Consider the following 21,057-nt stretch of genomic DNA (forward strand, 5'->3'; position numbering starts at 1 on the left):
TCATAGAAGTGTCCCATTTCTTTCCATTTTCTCCTTGTATTGAAAGACCCCCGAAGGGAGACCCTCACTCAAATCTCAGGAGAGGCGCGCACCCAGCGAGGCACCGAGACCAGACTTGCTGCAATCGCACGAGGAAGTTTATTGAAAGTGAAACAGAGTGAGATCTCAGGCCAGCATGCTGGGGTTGAAACTCGTACACCACGCAGGGGTAGAGGAGTTCGACCCCGGCCTGAACTTGTAACGGGCTTATAAAGGCAAAAACCACAAAAGAGGGGGAGGACAGGGGGAATGAGGAAATTCAAAGGGGAAGAATCATTTTTTAGCCGTACACCCGGGGCACACCTAGGGCGTTGAAACATTCCACAGAGGTCATCCGGACCTTCTGTGGTTATTTTGGGAACTCAAATCTCAAGAAACTTCAGGGAGCAATTACCTGCAGAGGCGAGGGCCCTAGGGCAAGGAATCAGTGTCCTTTGACAACTTTTTACTCTTCAGTATCTAATATTCTTAAGAGGCTAACTTAGTATAAGACATAGGTTCTACAAGCTCTCCCCACCCCAGCTTTTATACTTTCTATCTTCTACCTCCTTCTAAGGAAGTCAGAGAAGTGGAGGGAGGGGAGGGGAGAAGAGGGGAGGGGAGGGAGCCAGCAAGGCAAGCAGGGAGAGAAAAATGCGGAGTGGGGGTGGGGGGTAGTGAGAGGGAAAGTGGAGGGAGAGGAAAGGACCAAAGAGTGGAGAGGAGGAGGGAGAGACAGAGTACAAAATGTCTGGATTATAATAGGAAGAGCTTCTGAGGAAGGGAAAGCTCGGACCCCGGGCTGGAAGGTTCAAGGTTCAAGGTGGGGTATGCCGATCTTGTCCTGTAAACAGGTGCGGACTGAGGAGTGCTGGGAGAATCTGGAGGTCCAGCCAGCTTTGGTGTGTTAAATAAATGCATGTCAGCCGCTTATCCCAGCTCTGAATCACAGCAGCCACAAAACAAAGCTCTTGTTTCCCCAAATCTCTTTCATTGTTAATATTCACTTGTGGGACAGATTGAGTTATGCAAGCTCTCCACCTTCTTCCAGGAGGAAGAAGGCAAAGAAAGAGCCTACTGCGTGAGGGACGCTCAGGGTCACTGCCCACAAAGGGGAGGAGCAAGCGGCTGAACAGTGGTAGGTGGAGCGGTGGGTCCTCCCAGGGGCTAGGCGGAGAGACAGATGGGTAGATTATTGGAAGCCAGGTAAAAGTGCTACTGGAATGCAAATCTCTGTAGGTGTGGGAAAGTTCTGGCCCTTGAAGCTTGAGCTGAGAAACTCTGAACTGTGTACCTTCAGCACACTCTAACACTACGGAGGTGCTCGAGTCACTCAAGGCTTAGTGGCCAATCAGAGCCTTCAGACGGACCTGCCAGTCAGAAGAGAAGGCGGGTCCTTCCGGTGCCGCGGAGCAGGGTTTCCTTAGTAGCTGAGCAGGCTTGAGTGGTCCTACGCATTGGGCTCTCTATCTCCCTGCTGGATTATGTGCCGTGCGCCCTGGCAAGCTCCGAAGTTGCGACATGGTGAGCACAGGGTCACTGCCCTCAACGGGGAGGAGCAGGGGGCTGAGCAGCGGGAGCTGGTGTGGAGTCTTTCCCGGGACTGAGTGGGAATCGGCGGCTACCTGTGAGGTCGGTCCTAGCCATTCGCTGGACCCAGCGGTAGCCTCTGAATAACTTTACTGCGGGGGCTGCGTCCGTGCAGAGCATTTTGCTTGAGTGTAGAAAGATCCTTGGCATGATCCCAAACTCAGAGAGCCCTAGTTTTTACAAGTTCAGCTCTTAGCATTTAGCATTAAGGTGTACGATCTATTTGGGGTTAATTTTGTGGAGGTTGTAAAAGGCATTTCATATGCTGGGTAGCACACCAGTATCAAGCTTTTTCTTTTACTACTGTGAAGGATTTACTAAAGCGTGGGGGATAGTGACACCAAGTAGAATTTAGCTGAGGGAGGACCACCCGTAAAACATCCCACAGATAAGTAGTCTGCCAACCAGGCCTGTTAGAGATTGGGGTGCTAGGATACAGGTTTGTTCACCAGGACTGTCCAGAAACATGGATGGTACCAAGCCAAGAAGGAAACAACCCTGATTTACAACCAGTCCCACCCCCATAACAAGGAGCAGGCCTCTAACAAGCTGCCCAGTGGGGCATAACAGGATCATAATCAACACGAGGGTCTAATGTGCCACAAAAGTTTCAGTTTTCTTCTTGAGAAAAGCATCCTTCAGCCACATGGGCAAGATGACACCTGGTGACAACCACTTGAAAAGGTAAAACAACAGCAAAACACTGTTGTATTGAGTGCTGGCCTGATCAAGCTATGCTTTACCTGAGGCCCCCCTTGTGTAGCTTCTTCTGAAGCCCAGGAATATGCAGGGCAGAGCCGGTAAGAGCCTGGGACCTAGTCCTTGGGAGCTTTCCCTGAGGCCCTGGATATAGAGATAAAACAAAGATCCTTTTCCAAAACCATATACATGCTTGGTGCCAGCCCTTTGGGAGGGGTGGCTTCAGAGTCAGAGAACACAACTCGAATCACCTGGGGCTGTGCTTATCAGACCCAAGGCCACTATAGGCTTGGTCAGGAATGCTTTCGAGGTTCCCCTTGTAGCACTTGATTAGACTTCTCTTGAGTGTGTCCCCATTGTATGATGTTTCTGTCAACTTCATTGTTTCTTCAAGTAAATCGTACACAAGTCGTTGTTCTTAGGAAGCTAACTTAGCTTAAGAAGCAGCGTTTGCAAGCCCTCCCCAGCCCAGTGTTTATGCTTTCTACCTTCTCCTTTTCCAACGTTTTTCTACGACCTTCCACTGTCAGTAACCTGCTGTTTCAGGGCACTGTTGTACTTAAGCAACGATCCTGGGAATATGTTTGCTGTGTAAATGTCTGTCTAAGTGGCTAGACTTGCAGTCTCCAGTCCATATTTAAGTTGTTCAAAACTTAGCCTGGAACCTGAACTAAAACAGACTTAAGGATGACAACATACGTGGAATGCAAAATCCGCCCTAGGCTGGCTTCTCTTTTAGCATTAACCAGTGTAGCTGGTCTTTACTATGTTGTGAATTCTTCTTTTTTCCCAACTCTTGATTTCCCTTCCCCCTCAACCCCTCCTCCCCCCATTTTACCCCCTAACACCAGATAGGAGAGAAACAGTGGTGGAGGAGAAAGAGATCCTTGAATCTAGTTTCTTTCCTTGTACTGGACCCAGCAGCATGAGTCAAACAGTCTCTCATGGGTGGGGTGAGGATTAATGATAGGAAAGGCAGAAAGATGCAAAGCTGAGAGTTAGATTTAAGAGGACTGCTGGTTAATACTGCTGCAGCAGCAACCAGCAGCCTCAAGCTTGTTTTCCATAGTCTTTTTAAACTCCACAGTACTGCAGAAAGCAAAGCCACAAACTAACAGAAACAACTTTCTGAAATATACACTGAATTCGGGTCTTATCCAGAGGTACTTCCCTGTTCCTTCCACTAAGATCAAAGTCAAGCCTATGCCTGAACCTTGTGTGTAACTCCTCCTTCCAGGCCTCAGCAGGCCGGGAAATTTGCCAACAGACCTCCACCCACCTTGACTGCCTGGGTACAGAGAGAATAGGGTCAATTCTAAGTCATAAACAAAGTAGTCAAGGAAGAAAAAAAAGGCATAAAGTTCCCTTGGGTCACTGTACTGTCAAGATGCTCAGGATGCAAGGAGCACATTTCTCAGATGTATTTTTCTTAGGCTTTCTTTCTTGTCCTAACCCAGTGTCAAATATTCTTGCCATTTTCCTAGAAGCAGTACCCAGAGCTCTGCACACCTGAGAGAGTAGATTCTAATAACATACAAATTTACCAGAGTAGGGCTCTGTCTGCCCTAGGGTGGGGTGAAAGGGCAGAGCTGGGAAGGCCTGCGCTGTCTGAGTCATTTAGTCTCTAATCCTCCAGTAGAGAGGCTGGCACTACTCTGAAGTGTGGCAATCAGGAGCAGCAGTGGGAAGTAGCTTGCAGGTTCTTTCCATAGTCTCCGAAGCAGTTCAGAGAGCGGTGAGGGAGACCATGAGCCATACCATGGTGAGTGTGGCAGTCACCTGGAAAAGCAGGTTGGCTAAGCTGTCAGTCCAGTCTGATGGGGCTGGGGTGGACTGTAAGCCTGCCTGAGTGTGGACTCCCTGGGGGGGAGGAGGCTCCGCAGCTCTGGCCATAAACTGTTGCCCCGTGTGCACACACAGGCATTGCTTTTGATGTGCAGAAGACAGATTCCAAAACTGAAGGTTTGGCTTCTAGAAGTTCCGAATGTTACACTGCAGATTCAGTTTTGTGTGATAGATTTAACAAATAGTTTAGAAACTAGTAGAGATGAGGTTACAGGGACCATCCTGCAGCAATATTTGATTAAAATCCTTCTATCTTTCCACTATTCAGAGTCACAATGAATGGAGCGATTCAGGGAAATTCAGTTCCAGAGTCCAAAAGGAGCTTCTGAGATGCAGAGGTTTCTCGTGGTAGGCAGATGGATAGGGCAGATTCTACATCATTAGTAAAATCAGCGTGGCAGGAAGCAGACCTTGGCTCTTCAGCCATGGTTTGTGCAGGGCTGGTTTGTGTGAGATCACCAGGGGGCATTAGGAGGCGCAGAGCCATAGCCCACCTTTCTGATCACCTCCATACAGAGAGAGCTCTAGGGCATGGCGCCTCAGGAAGTGAAGTCAGTAGTGGCTGAAGGGTCAGAAATATGACAGTTTAGGCGTTGCTTTTAGTTAGTTCTGTGGGAGTTGTAAAGTCTGTGTTAATCCCATTTCTATATACATGTTATTATAGATAATATTGGTCAAATTCACATTTTTCCTGGCTGAGTTTCCTTAGGTCTTTTGATATTGACTGTAATTTGGGACTTATATTCTTGGCTTTTCTCTCCACATCTCATTGTCTTTTCACAAATGTATAACTTTTGATTGTTGGAGCTTTGATAAGTGCGGATAGAATCTACATTGTGCCAAAATGTATACTATTTCTTCATAATCCTGATGATAATTCTGAGTTTTTTTTCACATGGCAAATATTTTTGGAATCAGCTTTTCTGTTATATATTGTTAAGAGTTTTCTTTAGATTGTTTGGAATTTATGCTGCAAATTGAACATACCCAATATCCTCTTTTTTTATATATCACTATAATGGTGTTGTTTATAGTTACATAAATGGGTAAAAGACATAATACATAATTATTCAGTTAGCAAACTATAGTAAGTGTGAACATGATGTGAAATAATGTACAAAGCCATAGAAAGAGGACTTTAGGATGACCTAATTGAGAAAGCAAAGAATGAAAATAAAACACGGTCCAGAACTGGACAATGATTCCGGACGGGACACAGGATTTGTATTAGAGATAAACTCTAATAGCAGTAGGTTGGGATTTTCTAAACATATCAACCAAAATTAGTTAATTTTGTTATATTTGTTGTGTTATAATTGATAGAAAATTGCACATATTTAATATATGTATTGTGATACATTTGGACATAATGCCTACACCCAAGCAACGAGTGTTGTGTTGGAATCGTAGCTCATGTCAGGACAGACCACACCAGGCCAGTACAGTTCCAAGTGAGGAGGAGGGGAAGGGCAAAAGAGGCAGCAACAAAGGGGGAAAATAGAAGGGGTGAAGGTCAGAAACGGTCTGCTTTTTATTTGGGCAATGATATAACTGCTCGCAGGTAAGTGTGGGAGGTGAGAATGCTAGGAACATGGCGTTCCCACGGCAACAAATATGTGGGTCCCAGTCGCCTGTGGATGATGTCATAGTCATTGCTGGGCTTGAACACAATCTGCAACCGCAAAGCTGGTTCCTGATACCAACACCAAGTTCTCACAAAAACGGCAGAACTGCCATGGGTCCCCGCAGTCTCCTCAGTATGGTTTCTATGCACTTGAAGTTCGTTTTAAGAAGTACGAGGATTCTCATGTTCATTGCAGTTGTGTTCATGCTAGCCTAAACATGAGAATCACCTCAAGGCGCATTTGCTGAGGACAAGCTGGGTGCTAATGGAATGAGGACAATAGCATTAGGTAAAGGATGAAGTCAGAGCTGTATTGATCATAAAATGACATGTAATTACAGCTCAAGCAAAGTCCCAGGATCATTGTTTTTAGAAGCTTAACAGGATGACCAAGAGGAAGTCTCACATTCCTCTGCTGAGTTTACCTTGAACTTTGTATTTGCTCAAATGTAAATATTCTTATCTGAGCCTACTTCCTCAGTAGGACTAGCCCTAGCTCAAAGTCAAGTTCCTGCCAAATTCCTACAGAAAGGCAGAAAGCACAGAATCTAGCAGAAGCAATCTCCCTTTAAAGAGTTTCCTAATGTTTATTTAGAGCATTATGTGGAGAAGAGAAATGAAACATCAAGCTTTCTGTACCAAGAGTTATTTATAGGTGAGAAGGAAATGTGCTGTTACAGTATACTGTGAGAATGCAGAACATGGCTTTACCTGAATAGCATTAGAGCTTTCTGCTAATGAGTCATACTGCATGAAAAAGTAAAAATTTAAATACGATAAATTACAGTTGAACAAATATGTAATAGTCTTAGATAACTCATCTCTTTGTTTTCTCTGCTTTAAGTAACTCAGCTTAGATGGTAACACTTTTATTTTTGTGGAGAATGTGTTTAAACATTTAACATTTTTATGCATTGTTTTATGCATAATATAATATAGCAATTTTGCACATCACATATGCATTTCTATTTGAATAGTTAGTCAAACAGTTTTTCTTAAATACTTAAAAAGAGTATTCCTATGGGATGAAATGAGAAGAAAGCATTGTAAGTCCACACTCTAAACTAGTGAAAGCTAACACGAGAAAATAACTGCTTTTGTTTCCTGTGTGATACATATTTCATATTGTTGAGAGCAAACCTCTGATTTCACAGACATAGATTTCAAGGGCCTAAAAGGAGCTTGTCATGACCTCCTAGGGTGCAGGGTATTTGATCACATTGTGAACTCAGAGACTATTGGGGGAAAAAGCTTTTCTAACTGTGTTGTGGTTCAGCCCTTAGTATACACCTTTGCTCCCAAATGATGAAGGTTGTGGAGAGCTTTTGGGGGCTACTGAACCCTTGGCAGCAGGAATTTGACATCACCAGGACAAAAGTAAACTCAAAGCAGGAATCTGACTCTGGGCCTAAGCTCAGGAAACTGGCCCAGATTAAGAACATTTACATTTGATACCCAGGGCTCTCGGGGGATATAGGTATGGCAGTCCCTTTGTCTCAGTTTCCCCACCTAGCCCCCAGAAAGATGTTCACAGGACTTTTGATTTTTGACTTGCTTGGTCCTTGAGTCAGGACTAGTCCAAGATTATCAGGAAGAAGTAAGCCTCCGAGATATTTTTACACTCCTGTGCGATACTGTCTACAGAAACAGGACAAGAACTGCATCTGTCACAATCATTCTGTCCCCGTCTTCACTATTTCATTTTTCTTTGTTCACTAGTACTTTCCTTTGCATTTTCATCTAAGCAATATTGAACTAGAATTTTAATTGAGGATAGATTTTCTCTTTTACTATATATCCTGACCACCGTTTCCCTTCCCTCCTACACTCTTCCCAGCTAACCCCCACTTCTTCTATCCTCTCCTCAAGATCCAGCAAACCCCCCCTTCCCCGAGCGCCCTGTTTCCTCTTCAAATAGGAGCAGACCTCCAAGAGAGGACAGTCTAACGGAACCTGATAGGAAAAGTCTCAAGATCAAGCAAAAGAATCAGATATACCTGCTCCCAACATTAGGGGTCCCACAAAACCACCAAGCTAACAACCATAACATATCAGCAGAGGACCTGGCACAGACCTCTACTGGCTCTGTGCTTACCATTTAAGTCTCTGTAGGGTTTCTAGAAATCCAGTCATTGTTAGTCATGGGTTCCCTCTCTTGTCAAGGGCCTCAAGTTAAACCAAACAGTGATTGGCCACTCAAACAAATTTGTTACTGTCATGCCCCAGCACATCTTCAGGAAGGACCAATTGTATGTGTGTCGGGGGTAGTAATGGTGGTGGGTATGTATAGGTTGCTCTTTCTATTTTTTTTTAAGATTTATTTATTTATTATCTATGAGTACACTGTAGCTGTCTGCAGACACACCAGAAGAGGGCATGCGATCTCATTACAGATGGTTGTGAGCCACCATGTGGTTGCTGGAAGTTGAACTCAGGACCTCTGGAAGAGCAGGAGGTGCTTTTAACCACTGAGCCATCTCTCCAGCCCCAGGTTTCTCTTTCTGTAGTCTGTAGAATGCCTTCTCTCCTCAAAGAGTCTAGAACACAGGTGAAGGCTCCAAGCCTGTCCTGTCCTCATTGATGGGCCCACTGAGTTATCTGAGAGCAAAGTTTTGTTCTGGCATCAGCATGGATTGTTTGAGGATATCCAAGGGACCACCTTGACCAATGAAATGTAACCCATTCCCAACCCCTTTCTTGCCAGCATGAGCACTTGTATTATTGGTCTTAGACAATCTGGCATGTGCAAGATAAGTTCTCAAAGTAGTTTTGATTTGCATCTCCCTGATAGCTAAGCGGATGTGTTTTTAAAAAGTATTTCAGCCTTTTGAGATTCTTTTGTTGAGAATTCTCTGTTTATATCCATACCCCATTTTTTAATTGTTTTTTTTTTTTTTTTTTTTTTTTTTTTTTTTTTTTTTTTTTTTTTTTTGGCTTTGGAAAATCTAATTTCTTGAGGTCTTTATGTATTTTGTATAATAGACCTTTATAAGATATGGATTTGGTTAAAAAAAATCTTTTCCCATTCTTTAGGCTGACTCTATGTCCAATTGTCTGGGTTTCTGCAGCTCCTAATTCACTTTCTCTTGTTGGCAAAGAGAAGAAACAACACACAGGATGAGTATTGGCCTGTAATTTCTTATTTTTTTTTTTTAGTATAGTCTTATAGTTTCTGTTTAAAAAACTTATGTCTGTCTGTTTTTCTATCTCCTTTTATCTGTAGTACCATCTATATTGTGTGATTTTATTCATTATAATCTAATTATATTGTCATGTTTCTGGAAAATGATAAACTATTGAGTTTTTGATAGTTTGGGATAGTTGTAGTTTCCTCTTGACCTGAAGGCTGGTCTCTCCTCATTTCTTCGCAGCTCTGTTTTCCAGTTGTTGTGATCATCAATTTTCCAGTTTTTGCTACTGAAGTGATTCATATAGTGAACACATTTGATTTGATTTTTTTTAAACTTTCTGATATATTATTGTCATTGTGTCCTAATTAGCTTAAGTTGTCGACATTTTAGAGCCTATAGTCATCTGAGGGACCCTACTTGAGGGCACACCCTCTTCGATGCGTTATCAGTGAGAGATTGTGTTTTGAAGATTAACGTGGGAAGTTAGTCTATTGAGGGTGTCAGGAATCCTAAGTGAGCCCAGGCTACAGAAGAGAGCTAGTTGAGCATGAGCCAGTGACCACGCAAGAGGGCAAGGCAGGAAACAGTATTTGCCCATGGCTTTTGCCTTATTTTCTTGAAGCTTGAGTTTCTATCCTAAGCTCCCAAAATGATGGGCCAAGTGATCCTGTACATTACCTGAGGTGCTTTTGGTTAGAGGATTTAATCAACGTAGCAGAAACAAGAACAACTTACTACCAGGAACAAAAAAGTGATTTTGTTGCTGGACAGAACCTGGGAATGTTCTCCGTTGGAGGTGTGTGGAAAATATCAGGGCTTGAGATGGCTATCAGCATAGAAAGCTGTACTCAGAGCTTAATTGGCTGTTGTAGCATCTGGCAGATTGGAGTATTGCAAGTAATACAGATGGACGTTGAGGTCATAGGATTTCAGTTGAAAATAGACTCCATGAAAAAATTAGCTAGAGGTCATCATGTGGTATTTATAACCCCAAATCTTATTCTGCCTGTGCTCTGAGAAATCGGGTAAGGCAGAATTAAAAAATAATTGGCTGTATTTCTTAGATGGAATATTGAATCCATTGGATGATTATCACTAGTAACTCATTGAGGACTACAGTGGGGAAAAAAGCAAGTGTGGCAGAAATAAATGTAAAATCTGTGGTTTGTAGAGAAAAATAGCTCTGGGAAGTTAAAGATGTCAGCCAAATGCTGAGGCAGAAACAAAGAGATTATCACCATTAAAGAGAAGGTCCTTGCTCTGGACCAAAAGCCTTAGGAGGTGCCCTAAGGGAAACATTCCCTGCTAAGCCTTCAATGAATGGAAGGGGAAGTGGGCAAGGTGATTCCTAGACCCAGGAAGGAACTTTATATAAAACCTGCTATAACTGCAGTCTAAGTATGGCACAGTCCATCCCAATTTAGCATCCAAACTTTGCAGGAGCACCCTGGAAATAAGAAAGTTGTAACTTTAAGACCATGGATTCTTCTCATGTGGTTTCAGTTCAGCAATGTTCCAACCATCTATGTTTGGCAGAGTCAGAGCCCGAGTGAGGGGGGACACTGAGGGTATGAACCTGTGAGCATGAAGCTGTGATACACCAGTCATGGAGAGCTGCATATAGGGAGTGGAAGAAACTAAGCCAAGAGATGTTGCTGGGATGGGGCCATTTAAGCCTTTTGAAAGTGAGGCCCCCTGTGTCTGAGACAGAGCTGCAGGATTTGGTGTGTGCCCTGCTGGGTTTCTTGCATCGGTCCAATCTTCCCTTACTGTGTATACATTCCGCTCTCTTGGAATGGAAAGGGGTATTCTGTGCCTTTGTATGTAGAGTGTATGGGTTGCTGCAATAGTCAGTGTATGACTATTGAGGTTATTGAAGTTAAACTAAATGCATTTTCGTCATGGATGACCATGATCAGAATGTAGCTGATTGAGTCAAAAAGCTCCCAGATAGGGTGATGTCTTTGAATACTTGTTTCTTCTTTGTGGATTTCTTTGGGAGAGCTTATAAATGTTAGGGGCCAGGAATCACTGAAGGAAGACCTCAACTCAATTAGTATGCAAAAGCTTTTTATTCTGCAGAATTCTGTCATACAGGGGTCTACCATTCACTATGATGGATTCAGACATGTGAGCTTTTAAAGCCAATTAGGGGAATTCTAGGAGGAATAAGTGAACTTTATACTGATTGGTTGGCCCAATTTCCAGGGGTATGGGTGTCTTTGGGATTGGTCAAGTTTCTGGAGAATTTGGTGGACTTTCCGGAACCACTGCTGATTAACTATTCTTGGGTCAGGCTTGGCTCAGGCCTGGTGGCAGGGGCAGTTTCTAGAAGCTCATGATTGGCTGCCCGTGAGGGGTGGTTTTCCTGGAATTGACCTGTTCTGGGAACCAGAAACTTAGGCCTAATTTTCCAAACTGTCAGTTTGCAGGTTGTCTGGCCAACTCTGTCCTCTCAATAGATGCTTTTGTAGGAAGAACCTTTTTAGATTACTTATTTTTATTTATTATTATTTAAGTGTCTGTAGACTTAACCCATTTCCTGTGTGTGCTGGTGTGTGTGTGTGTGTGTGTGTGTGTGTGTGTGTGTGTGTGTGTGTGTGTGTGTGTGTGTGTCCTTTCTCTCTTGTTTGTTTGACTTTTTCAGGGGAGATGGTCTTAATATGTACCTTCTGGCTGTCCTGGATAGAGCAGACCAGAGATTTCCCTGCCTCTGCCTCTTGAGCACTGGGATTAAAGGCATGAGCTAATATGCTCAGCTTACCCATCATTTTTGTAGTTAGTAATTGTTCATATAATTTCTCTGATATATGATCTCTCTCCCTCTCCCTCCCTCTCTTCCTCCCTCCCCCTCCCTCTCTTCCTCCCTCTCTCCCTCCCTCCCTCCCTCTTCCCCTCTCTCTGTTAATTAGCCTTTCTCTTGCAAGGCTATATCCTATTCAAAGAGCAAAGAAATGACAGGTGAACCTCATTATTCGGTTTTTTTCTAAGATGACTTGGTAATTACATTAGAACTTCTGGGTCAAGAAATAAGTGGGGGAAGCATCAGAATCATGCAAATATATGGTCAATGAAGTATATATACACTTACAGTGATGTCAGTAACATGGTTTCTGTTGTACACGTGTATGTGATATTTTAGGATGCATTGACATATAATGATGTGCATGTGAACTTCACTCGAGAAGAATGGGTTTTGCTGGATCCTTCACAGAAGAATCTCTACAAAGATGTGATGTTGGAGACCTACAGGAACCTCACTGCTGTAGGTAAGACAGTGAGTTTTCTTTCACTTTTTCAAATAAGGAACAACTGTTTCTTTGTTACTGATGCTTCTCTGTAATTTCAATTGAGGATGAGGAAGAATGAGGTGAATAAATGAGGTTCACTAAATACAATAACTTAACTTTTGCCTAATTTCCAATAATATATCATCCATTTTCTGGTACTATATTTTAGGCTACAATTGGGAAGACAGTAGCATTGAAGAACATCATCAAAGCTTCAGAAGACATGGAAGGTAATTTTCATGTGCAAGTTGGTATGAACACACCTCTGAAGAAATGTTAATGTGTTCTAGAGCTTTTAAAGAAAAACAACGGTGTTAAAAAAGCACTTTAAGTGTGTTGATTATTAAATCCTCACAAATCCATTTACCTCAAACTTAGGTGTCTGATTTGTGTTTGCAAGACATTCCTCTAAAACAGAAGACAATGGAGAGGCTTCAGATACTTTCCCAGCAGCAAGTGTCAGCTTGAATTTTCTATTTCCACGGAAATTTGCCTTGGAAATCATTATAACTCGGAATTAATAAAGGAAGTCAAGTGGGTACCAGAACTTCAGCCACTGAATAGATTACAGAAATTAGATTTCAGACCTCCACAACCAGGATGTAATTACAGTAAGATGCATATCCGGGGAGAACTCTCGGTTATTTGATATTTGGAAGTAAAGCAGCTGTTTTGAAGATTAGACCTTAATAAGGGTTTGAATAATTCTGTAAAAGGATTTTCCACATAATAATGTCTTTGGCCCAAGTCGTAGCACCTTATACATACACACCCCTAAATCTACTTAAGGAAGGCACCGTGGTCAATGTCTGTGGTGTTGTGAAGTTCTTTAAGCCTCCGTATGTAAGCAAAGGAACAGATTATTGTTCTGTTGTAACAATTGTGGACCAGACAAACGCGAAGCTAACATGCATGCTCTTTAGTAGAAACTATGAAGCCCTTCCTGTCATTCATAAAGTTGGAGACATTGTTTGCTTCCATGGGCTGAAGATCCAGTCATATAAAAATGAGCTTCAGGGAATCAGCAAATTTGGTTTTACATCTTTGACATTTGATGGCACCTTAGGGGCTTCTGCCAAGCTAAGTACTTTAGGCAGGAGCTTTAACCTCACTGCTCAGAACTACAGTATGGTAGAAGCCTTGCGGACTTGGGCATCCACACACATTTCAGCTTCTTCCAGATCACTGCAGCTTTCTGATGCTCAGCCCATGCAGTATTATGACCTGACTTGTCAGCTCCTGGGCAAAGCAAAAGTGGATGGAGTGTCATTTCTCCTAAAGGTGTGGGATGGCACCGAGACGAAGATTCCCTCTTGGAGAGTCTGCATACAAGATGATGCTTTTGAAGGTGACATAAGTCACATTCTGCGGCTACAGAATCTGGTGATAGACATCGTCGTTTATGATAATCATGTCCAAGTGGCAAAATCCCTAAAGATTAAAAGCTTCCTTCGAATCTACAGCCTCCATACCAAACTTCAGCCAGTTAGTTCAGAGTCCACGACTTCCTGTATAAGACTCGAGTTTCATCTTCATGGAGGAACCAGCTATGGTCGTGGGATTAGGGTCTTACCAGAACGTAACTATGAAGTGGATCAGCTGAAAAAAGCTTTAGAATCTGTAGATTTGGAAGCTATTCAGACCTCAGATGATATCTGTCAATCATACAATGTGGAAAACTGTTTAACACTTTCAAGCTCTGAATCAGACTCAGTTTCTCTGTATGAGGTAGAAAGATGTCAACGACTCTGTGCTACAACACTTACAGGTTACCATGATTTAGAGACGACATCACTGTGTGCCATTTTGAAGCAAAGAGCTCCTCAAAAATATCGAATCAGAGCAAAACTAAGATCATACATGCCCAGAAGACTCTTAGAGTCTGTTAAACTTCTTTGTCCTAAATGTCATTTATTGCAAGAAGTTCCACATGAGGAAAATGTGAATAAAATTTTGCAAGATGCAGCAGCTAAAGCCCCAGACTACAAGCTGCAAGATACACCATTATATGACTCAGATTTGTGGACCACTGAAGGCCAAGGGGGACGGCGGGTTGCTGTTCATTTTGTAAAAAATGATGGCATCCTTCCTCACCCAAGTGAGTGTCTAGTTTTGATAGAAGGAGGACTGCTCTGTGAAATCTATGAACTGTCAAGCAAGTTTCAAAGTGTGATCCCTGTGAGGTCTAGCCCTGAGGACCTGGAGCTGCTAGATCTTTCAGCACCATTCCTCATACGAAAAAAAGTATGTCACTATGGATGTAAACAGTGTTCAAACTTGAAACCCATACAAAACCTCAGTACTATTTCTAATAAAAGACTCTGGATTCCTTCCTCTGTGGCAGAAGTTCTGGGCATTGTACCTCTACAGTATGTGTTTGTTATGAATTTCACATTTGATGATGGAACTGGAGTATTGGATGTCTACCTCAAGGATTCGGAGAAGTTTTTCCAGATCCTAGCATCAGAAATACTTACTCATGATGACCTTCAGAGAAATCTGGAAAAAATCATGAATGTCATTTGTCCTCAAGGAATAAAAATGGATGCACACCCATGGCTGGAGTGCCTCATCAAGTCCTACAATGTCACAAGTGGAACGCAACATCAAATATGTTACCAGATATTTGACACCACAGTTGCAGAAGACATCATCTAGTGCTGCTGATCTGTGCAGTGAGTGGCATGGGGGTATAACAGTCTTAAAAACATATGACTGTGACTCTGAAAAGGCAGGTCTCCATTCACATTTCACTCTAGCCTTATATTCTCTCATGCAGAAAGACATTGTATTGTTATTTATACCTTCTTGTGAATATGGTTGTACTGGCTGGTTTTGTGTCAACTTGACACAAGCTGGAGTTATCACAGAGAAAGCCTCAGTTGGGCAAATACCTCCATGAAATCCAGCTTTCCTCCCCAATTTGCTTCTTGGTCATGATATCTTGTGCAGGAATAGAAACCCTGACTAAGACAATTTGGTACCAGATGTGGGGTATTCTTGTGACAACCTGACCATGTGTAGGGGAGGACTGTGGAAGGACTTTGGAACTTTGAGCAAGAAGAGCCTTTGACATATTAAGAGCTCTGTAGGTTGTTCAGTAGAAGCTTGGAAGATAATGTTAAGAACAGTGCAGAAGATGGAGGCCTAACTTGTGAAATTTCAGAGGGAAGATTAAAGACTCTTAGATTAGGGCTATTGATGTTTTGGTTGTTAAGATTCTGTGGTTTTGGTTAGTTGGGGCTGAAGAACCAGTTGTGATTAACAAGATACCAGAACACTAAAGCAAAACATTTGCATTACTGGTACTATTGATGCTGGTCAGCTGGAGCTAAGAAATGGTGGTGATTAAGAAGAGACCAGCATCATTGAGGTGAAATCTGAGAACTGTTTTGTGAGAGCACAGAGAGGTTGGGTTCCAGAGATAACCAAGGTTGTACCTCCTGCTGTGGCTGGACTAGGTAATGTGTAAGAGTCACCCAGGTGGTACTGGTTTTGAAGGAATGAAGGGGTCATGGAGAGCAGCTGAGGCTTGGCAGTGTGAGAGGCCATGGAAGGCCATTGGTGAAGGTGCAGCCTCAGTGGCAGTTAGTGCCCTAAGACTGACAGTAGTGTTTTGGAGATGCCAGTACAAGGAGATGACTACCAGGAACAGCATTGGCAGTGGAGAACAGTGGAGAACAGAACAGGCAGCTGGATCCTAGAAGACAAAGTGTGTGCTACGAAAGGGCAGAGCTGGAGAAGTGACTCAAGCCCTTGGAAGAGCCCAGAAATTTGTAAGTGGATTTCCAGACACTGGATGGTTAGAGATTGATTTTGCTTTGACTGTGACTGTGCCCTGATGTCTTTCCCTCTTGAAGGAAGAAGAGGAGACCACAGTTTAGAGACTTTGAATTGTAAAAAAAAAAAAAAGACTGAATTTTTTTTTTTTTAAGAGACTGAATATTTTAAAGGTATTGCAATTTTCAAATGTAGGAATTGGTAAAGACTGGTGGACTCTTAAGGTTATTTAGATCTTGGGGATGAACCAGAAAGTAAGGGTTGAAGCTTAATATTGATTTGTTTGTGTGTAAAGTTGACAAGGGGTTAATTGTACTGGCTGGTTTTGTGTCAACTTGACACAAGCTGGAGTTATCACAGAGAAAGGAGCCTCAGTTGGGGGAAATGCCTCCATGAGATCCAGCTGTAAGGCATTTTCTCAACTAGTGATCAAGGGGGGAGGGCTCAGTCCACTGTGGGTGGTGCCATTCCTGGGCTGGTAGACCTGGGTTCTATAAGAAAGCAGGCTGAGGAAGCCAGGGGAAGCAAGCCAGTAAGTAACATCCCTCTATGGCCTCTGCATCAGCTCCTGCTTCCTGACCTGCTTGAGTTCCAGTCCTGACTTCCTTTGGTGATGAACAGCGATGTGGAAGTGTAAGCTGAATAAACCCTTTCCTCCCCAACTTGCTTCTTGGTCATGATATCTTGTGCAGGAATAGAAACCCTGACTAAGACAATGGTGAAATGTCTTTTTTTCTCAACCTGCCCAGAGTGACAACTAGATTACAAAATAAGGCCACATTTTGTGTGGAGAAACCCAAGTGTCATTTCCCCTTCAGGAAATTTCTGTTGTTACCAGACACTGTAGGTCTGTTTTCTGCATAAGACATTTGTTTCTGTGTGACTTAACACTAGTTGGGTTTCTAATCTTGTACTGTTTTTTTTCCTTACAATTTTATTTTTTAAAAAAGCAGATACATGTACAGATTATTAAAAGCATTTTAGCATAGAATTATATGAATATATTTTTGTCAGTACTTGATTTTTTTTTTTTAAAGGTTTGATGGTGTGCATTGAAATCTTGCTATTGCAATGATCATAAAATAAAACAAAACGTAACATGGAAATAGTCAAAGTTTTCTTGGTATGTAAGGATTAAACATAATTTTTAAATACCAAAAAAGACAAACAATGCCTTAACAGATATTACCATTGTATCATAGCCACATTATAGAACTGCCAGTCTATTTAGTCTCATGCCACTCACATATAAAGGGGTGGGCATGGGGGGCTGGAGATTGAGAGAGAGAGAGAGAGAGAGAGAGAGAGAGAGAGAGAGGGTGATAGTATACATTTCTAATAAGCAAATATTCCATAGTAAAGGAATATTTGCTTATATAGTAACTCATAGTAACATTGCTAAGTTTAAGTGATAGGGACAGTTTATGAGAGTTGAATGTTGTTGAAGAGAAACCTTAATTATTATTCTAATAGTTATATCCTGTATCACTGTAGATAAAAGCCACATGAGCCTAGGAATATTGAAAGGAGCAATGTACCTCTCTCTCTCAGAACAATAGAATATATGTAGTAGTCCACATCTGAGCAGACTTTCTCAGTGTAAACAAAGTGATAAAACCTTAAGATAGGCTTCCTTTTTACAATTGGATCAAACTGTAGAATTAATTTCTACAGATAAAAAGATTCATTGATTTAGTGAATGTGAGAAAGCTTTCGCATGTACCAATTATCTATCTTTACAGGCATGAAAGAACTCGTACTGGAGAGAAACCCTATGAAGGTCTTCAGTATGGTGAAGCCTTTGCACAGAATAGTCATCTCCAAAGAACACATACTAGAGAGAAACTCTATGAATGTGAGCCATGTAACAAAGCCTTTACATACCCTTCACAATTTCAAAATCTTGAAAGAATTGATATTGGAGAAAAACCCTACATATGTAATCAATGTGGTAAAGCCTTTGCACATCATCGTAATCTTGGGATGCATAAAATAATACATACTGGAAAGAAACCCTACAAATGCAATCAATGTGGTAAAGCCTTTGTACGAAACAGTCATCTCAAAATGCATAAAATAACACATACCGGAGAGAAACCTTACAAATGTGATCATTGTGGTAAAGCCTTTGCATATTATCGTAATCTTGAGATGCATAAAGTAATACATACTGGAAAGAAACCCTACAAATGCAATCAATGTGGTAAGGCCTTTGTACGGAACAGTCATCTCAAAATGCATAAAATAACACATACCGGAGAGAAACCTTACAAATGTGATCATTGTGGTAAAGCCTTTGCATATCAAAGTTATCTCCAAGTACATAAAAGAACACATACTGGAGAGAAACCCTATGAATGTAATCAATGTGGCAAAGCCTTTGCATATCAAAGTTATTTCCGAATACATAAAAGAACACATACTGGAGAGAAACCCTATGAATGTAATCAGTGTGGCAAAGCCTTTGCCTCTCGAGGTCAACTTCAAAGTCATGAAAGAATTCATAATGGAGAAAAACCCTACAAATGCAATCAATGTGATAAAGCCTTTACAGCACACAGTCAACTCAGAATGCATAAAAGAACACATACTGGGGAGAAGCCCTACAAATGCAATCAATGTGATAAGACATATTCACGACACAATACTCTACAAATACATAAAAGCACACATACTAGAAAGAAAGCCTATGAATGTAATCAATGTGGTAAAGCCTTCTCATATCACAGTAGTCTCCAAATGCATAAAAGGACACATACAGGAGAGAAGCCCTATGAATGCAATCAGTGTGGTAAAGCCTTTGCAGTTCAGGGTAATCTTCGAATGCATAAAATGATTCATACTGGAGAGAAACCTCACAAATGCAATCAATGTGATAAAGCCTTTGTGTCTTATAGTCATCTCCAAATACATAAAAGAACACATACTGGAGAGAAGCCCTATGAATGCAATCAATGTGGTAAAGCCTTTGCCTCTCGTGGTCAACTTCAAAGTCATGAAAGAATTCATAATGAAGAAAAACCCCACAATTACAATCAATATGGTAAAGCCTTTGTACAACAGGGTCATCCTCAAATACATGAAAGAAAACATACTGAAGAGAAACCTTACAAATGTAATCAATGTGGTAAAGCTTTTACATCTCATAGTTATCTCCGAATACATAAAAGAGTTCATACTGGGGAGAAACCTTATGAGTGTGATCAATGTGGGAAAGCCTTTTCGCTTCAGTGTAATCTTCAAATGCATAAAATGATTCATACTGGAGAGAAACCCTACAAATGCAATCATTGTGATAAAGCCTTTTCGCGACTCAGTACTCTGCAAATACATAAAAGCATACATACTGGAGAGAAGCCCTATGAATGCAATCAATGTGGTAAAGCCTTTGCCTCTCGAGGTCAACTTCGAACGCATGAAAGAATTCATAATGAAGAAAAACCCTACAAATGCAATCAATGTGGTAAAGCCTTTGTACAACAGGGTCATCTCCAAATGCATATATTAACACATACTGGAGAGAAACCTCACAAATGTAGTCAATGTGGTAAAGCGTTTACATCTCATAGTTCTCTCCAAGTACATAAAAGAACACACACGGGAGAGAAGCCCTATGAGTGTGATCAATGTGGTAAAGCCTTTGCACATCGTTGTCATCTCAATGTACATAAAAGAACACATACAGGAGAGAAGCCCTATGAATGTAGTCAGTGTGGTAAAGCCTTTGTAGGTCAGAATGATCTTAAACGACATGAAAGAAGTCATACTGGAGAGAAACCTTACAAATGTAATCAATGTGATAAAGCCTTTGTATGTAATGCTAGTCTCCGAATACATAAAGCAACACATACTGGAGTGAGACCTTATGAATGTGAGCAATGTAGTAAATCCTTTGCCTTTCGTGATCAACTTCAAAAACATGAAAGAAGTCATACTGGAGAGAAACCTTACAAATGTAATGAGTGTGGAAAAGCCTTTGCATATAACACTAGTCTCCAAATACATAAAGCAATACATACTGGAGTGAAGCCTTATGAATGTGAGCAATGTAGTAAATCCTTTGCCTCTCAACGTCAGCTTCAAAAGCATAAAAGAATTCATACTAGATATAAACCTTACAAATGTAGTCAATGTGGTGAAGCTTTTTCACAATCAAGCTCCCTCCAACTACATAAAAGAATACATATTAAAGAGTAACCCTGGGAATGGAGAGATGGCTCAGTGGTTAAGAGAACTGACTTTTTCCAGAGGTCCTGTGTTCAAATCCCAGCAAGCACATGGTGACGCACAACCATCTGTAATGAGATCTGATGCCCTCTTTTGGTGTGTCTGAAGACAGCTACAGTGTACTTATATGTAATCTTAAAAATTAAAAAGTAACCTATGAATGTAATTAATGTGGTAAAGCCTTTACAGTGATCTTCAAAGGTGTGGTGGTTTAAATATACTTGGCCCATGGCAAGTGGCAGTATTAGAAGGTATGGCCTTTCTGGGGTAGATGTGGCCTTTGAGAATGTATGTCACTGTGGGGGTAGGCTTTGGGATCCTGTACTTAAGCTCTTCTGGCTGCCTTCTGATCAAGCTCCTCCAGCACCATAACTGCTTGGACACTGCCAATCTGTACACCACCTCCAATTAAATATTGTCCTTTATAAGAGTTGCTTTGGTCATGGTATCTTTTCACAGCAATAAAACTCAAATTAAGGCAAACAGAATGGATGATACCACACTGGAGAGACTATGAATATTGAATATGGTGAAGCCTTTGCACGTTTCTGTAGTTCTCACTATAACAAAATTATTCATACTTCCATTCTCTGAAATCCTGTGAATGGAAGCAATGTACAGCTTTTGTCCTTTACAAGTTATCACTGAGTGTAGAAAATAACAAATACTAGGGGGGAAAGCCTTATGAATGTGCTCAATGTGGTGACGTCTTTGTGTTTTAAAATCTACATAAATGCTTAACAATTTAAAAACCTGGTCAAAGTGAATGTCGGGTTTGTTTTAAAGAAGCTGAGTTAGAAGGTTAGAGATTATGATTAAGGTGGTTGGGTTTGCTGTTCATATTAGAAAGTTA

The 21,057-nt window shown here is 41.6% G+C and overlaps 2 protein-coding genes across 3 annotated transcripts; both read left to right on the plus strand.

Moving 5' to 3' along the window:
- The first annotated feature begins 1,435 nt into the window (after positions 1-1,435).
- Positions 1,436-20,628, plus strand: LOC308435459 (uncharacterized protein). 2 transcript variants are annotated; one of them, XM_080936112.1, is made up of 5 exons: positions 1,442-1,542; positions 8,810-8,907; positions 12,050-12,176; positions 12,367-12,427; positions 17,720-20,628. In XM_080936112.1, exons 3-5 carry the CDS (start codon positions 12,143-12,145, stop codon positions 20,172-20,174), a joined length of 2,550 nt encoding a protein of 849 aa, XP_080792238.1. In that variant the 5' UTR covers positions 1,442-1,542; positions 8,810-8,907; positions 12,050-12,142; the 3' UTR covers positions 20,175-20,628. The 2 variants fall into 2 exon arrangements, with proteins under 2 accessions (XP_080792237.1, XP_080792238.1); XM_080936111.1 differs by lacking the exon at positions 8,810-8,907 and having other exon boundaries at positions 1,436-1,542.
- LOC308435460 (protection of telomeres protein 1-like) lies at positions 12,460-17,065 on the plus strand. The gene has a single exon (XM_080936113.1). It carries the CDS (start codon positions 12,930-12,932, stop codon positions 14,853-14,855), a length of 1,926 nt encoding a protein of 641 aa, XP_080792239.1. The 5' UTR covers positions 12,460-12,929; the 3' UTR covers positions 14,856-17,065.
- Positions 20,629-21,057: the final 429 nt, after the last annotated feature.

The sequence above is a fragment of the Micromys minutus genome (genome assembly GCF_963924665.1).
Source record: "Micromys minutus genome assembly, chromosome: 23".
In the NCBI taxonomy this organism is placed as follows: Eukaryota; Metazoa; Chordata; class Mammalia; order Rodentia; family Muridae; genus Micromys; species Micromys minutus.

Excerpts from the sequence above, each read along its gene's own strand:
- LOC308435459 (XM_080936111.1), top strand. Across the intron at positions 12,177-12,366 it reads CAGGAACCTCACTGCTGTAG|GCTACAATTGGGAAGACAGT; the intron begins GTAAGACAGTGA and ends ACTATATTTTAG. Across the intron at positions 12,428-17,719 it reads AGCTTCAGAAGACATGGAAG|GCATGAAAGAACTCGTACTG; the intron begins GTAATTTTCATG and ends CTATCTTTACAG.
- LOC308435460 (XM_080936113.1), top strand. The coding sequence starts at position 12,930 with ATGTCTTTGGCCCAAGTCGTAGCACCTTATACATACACACCCCTAAAT.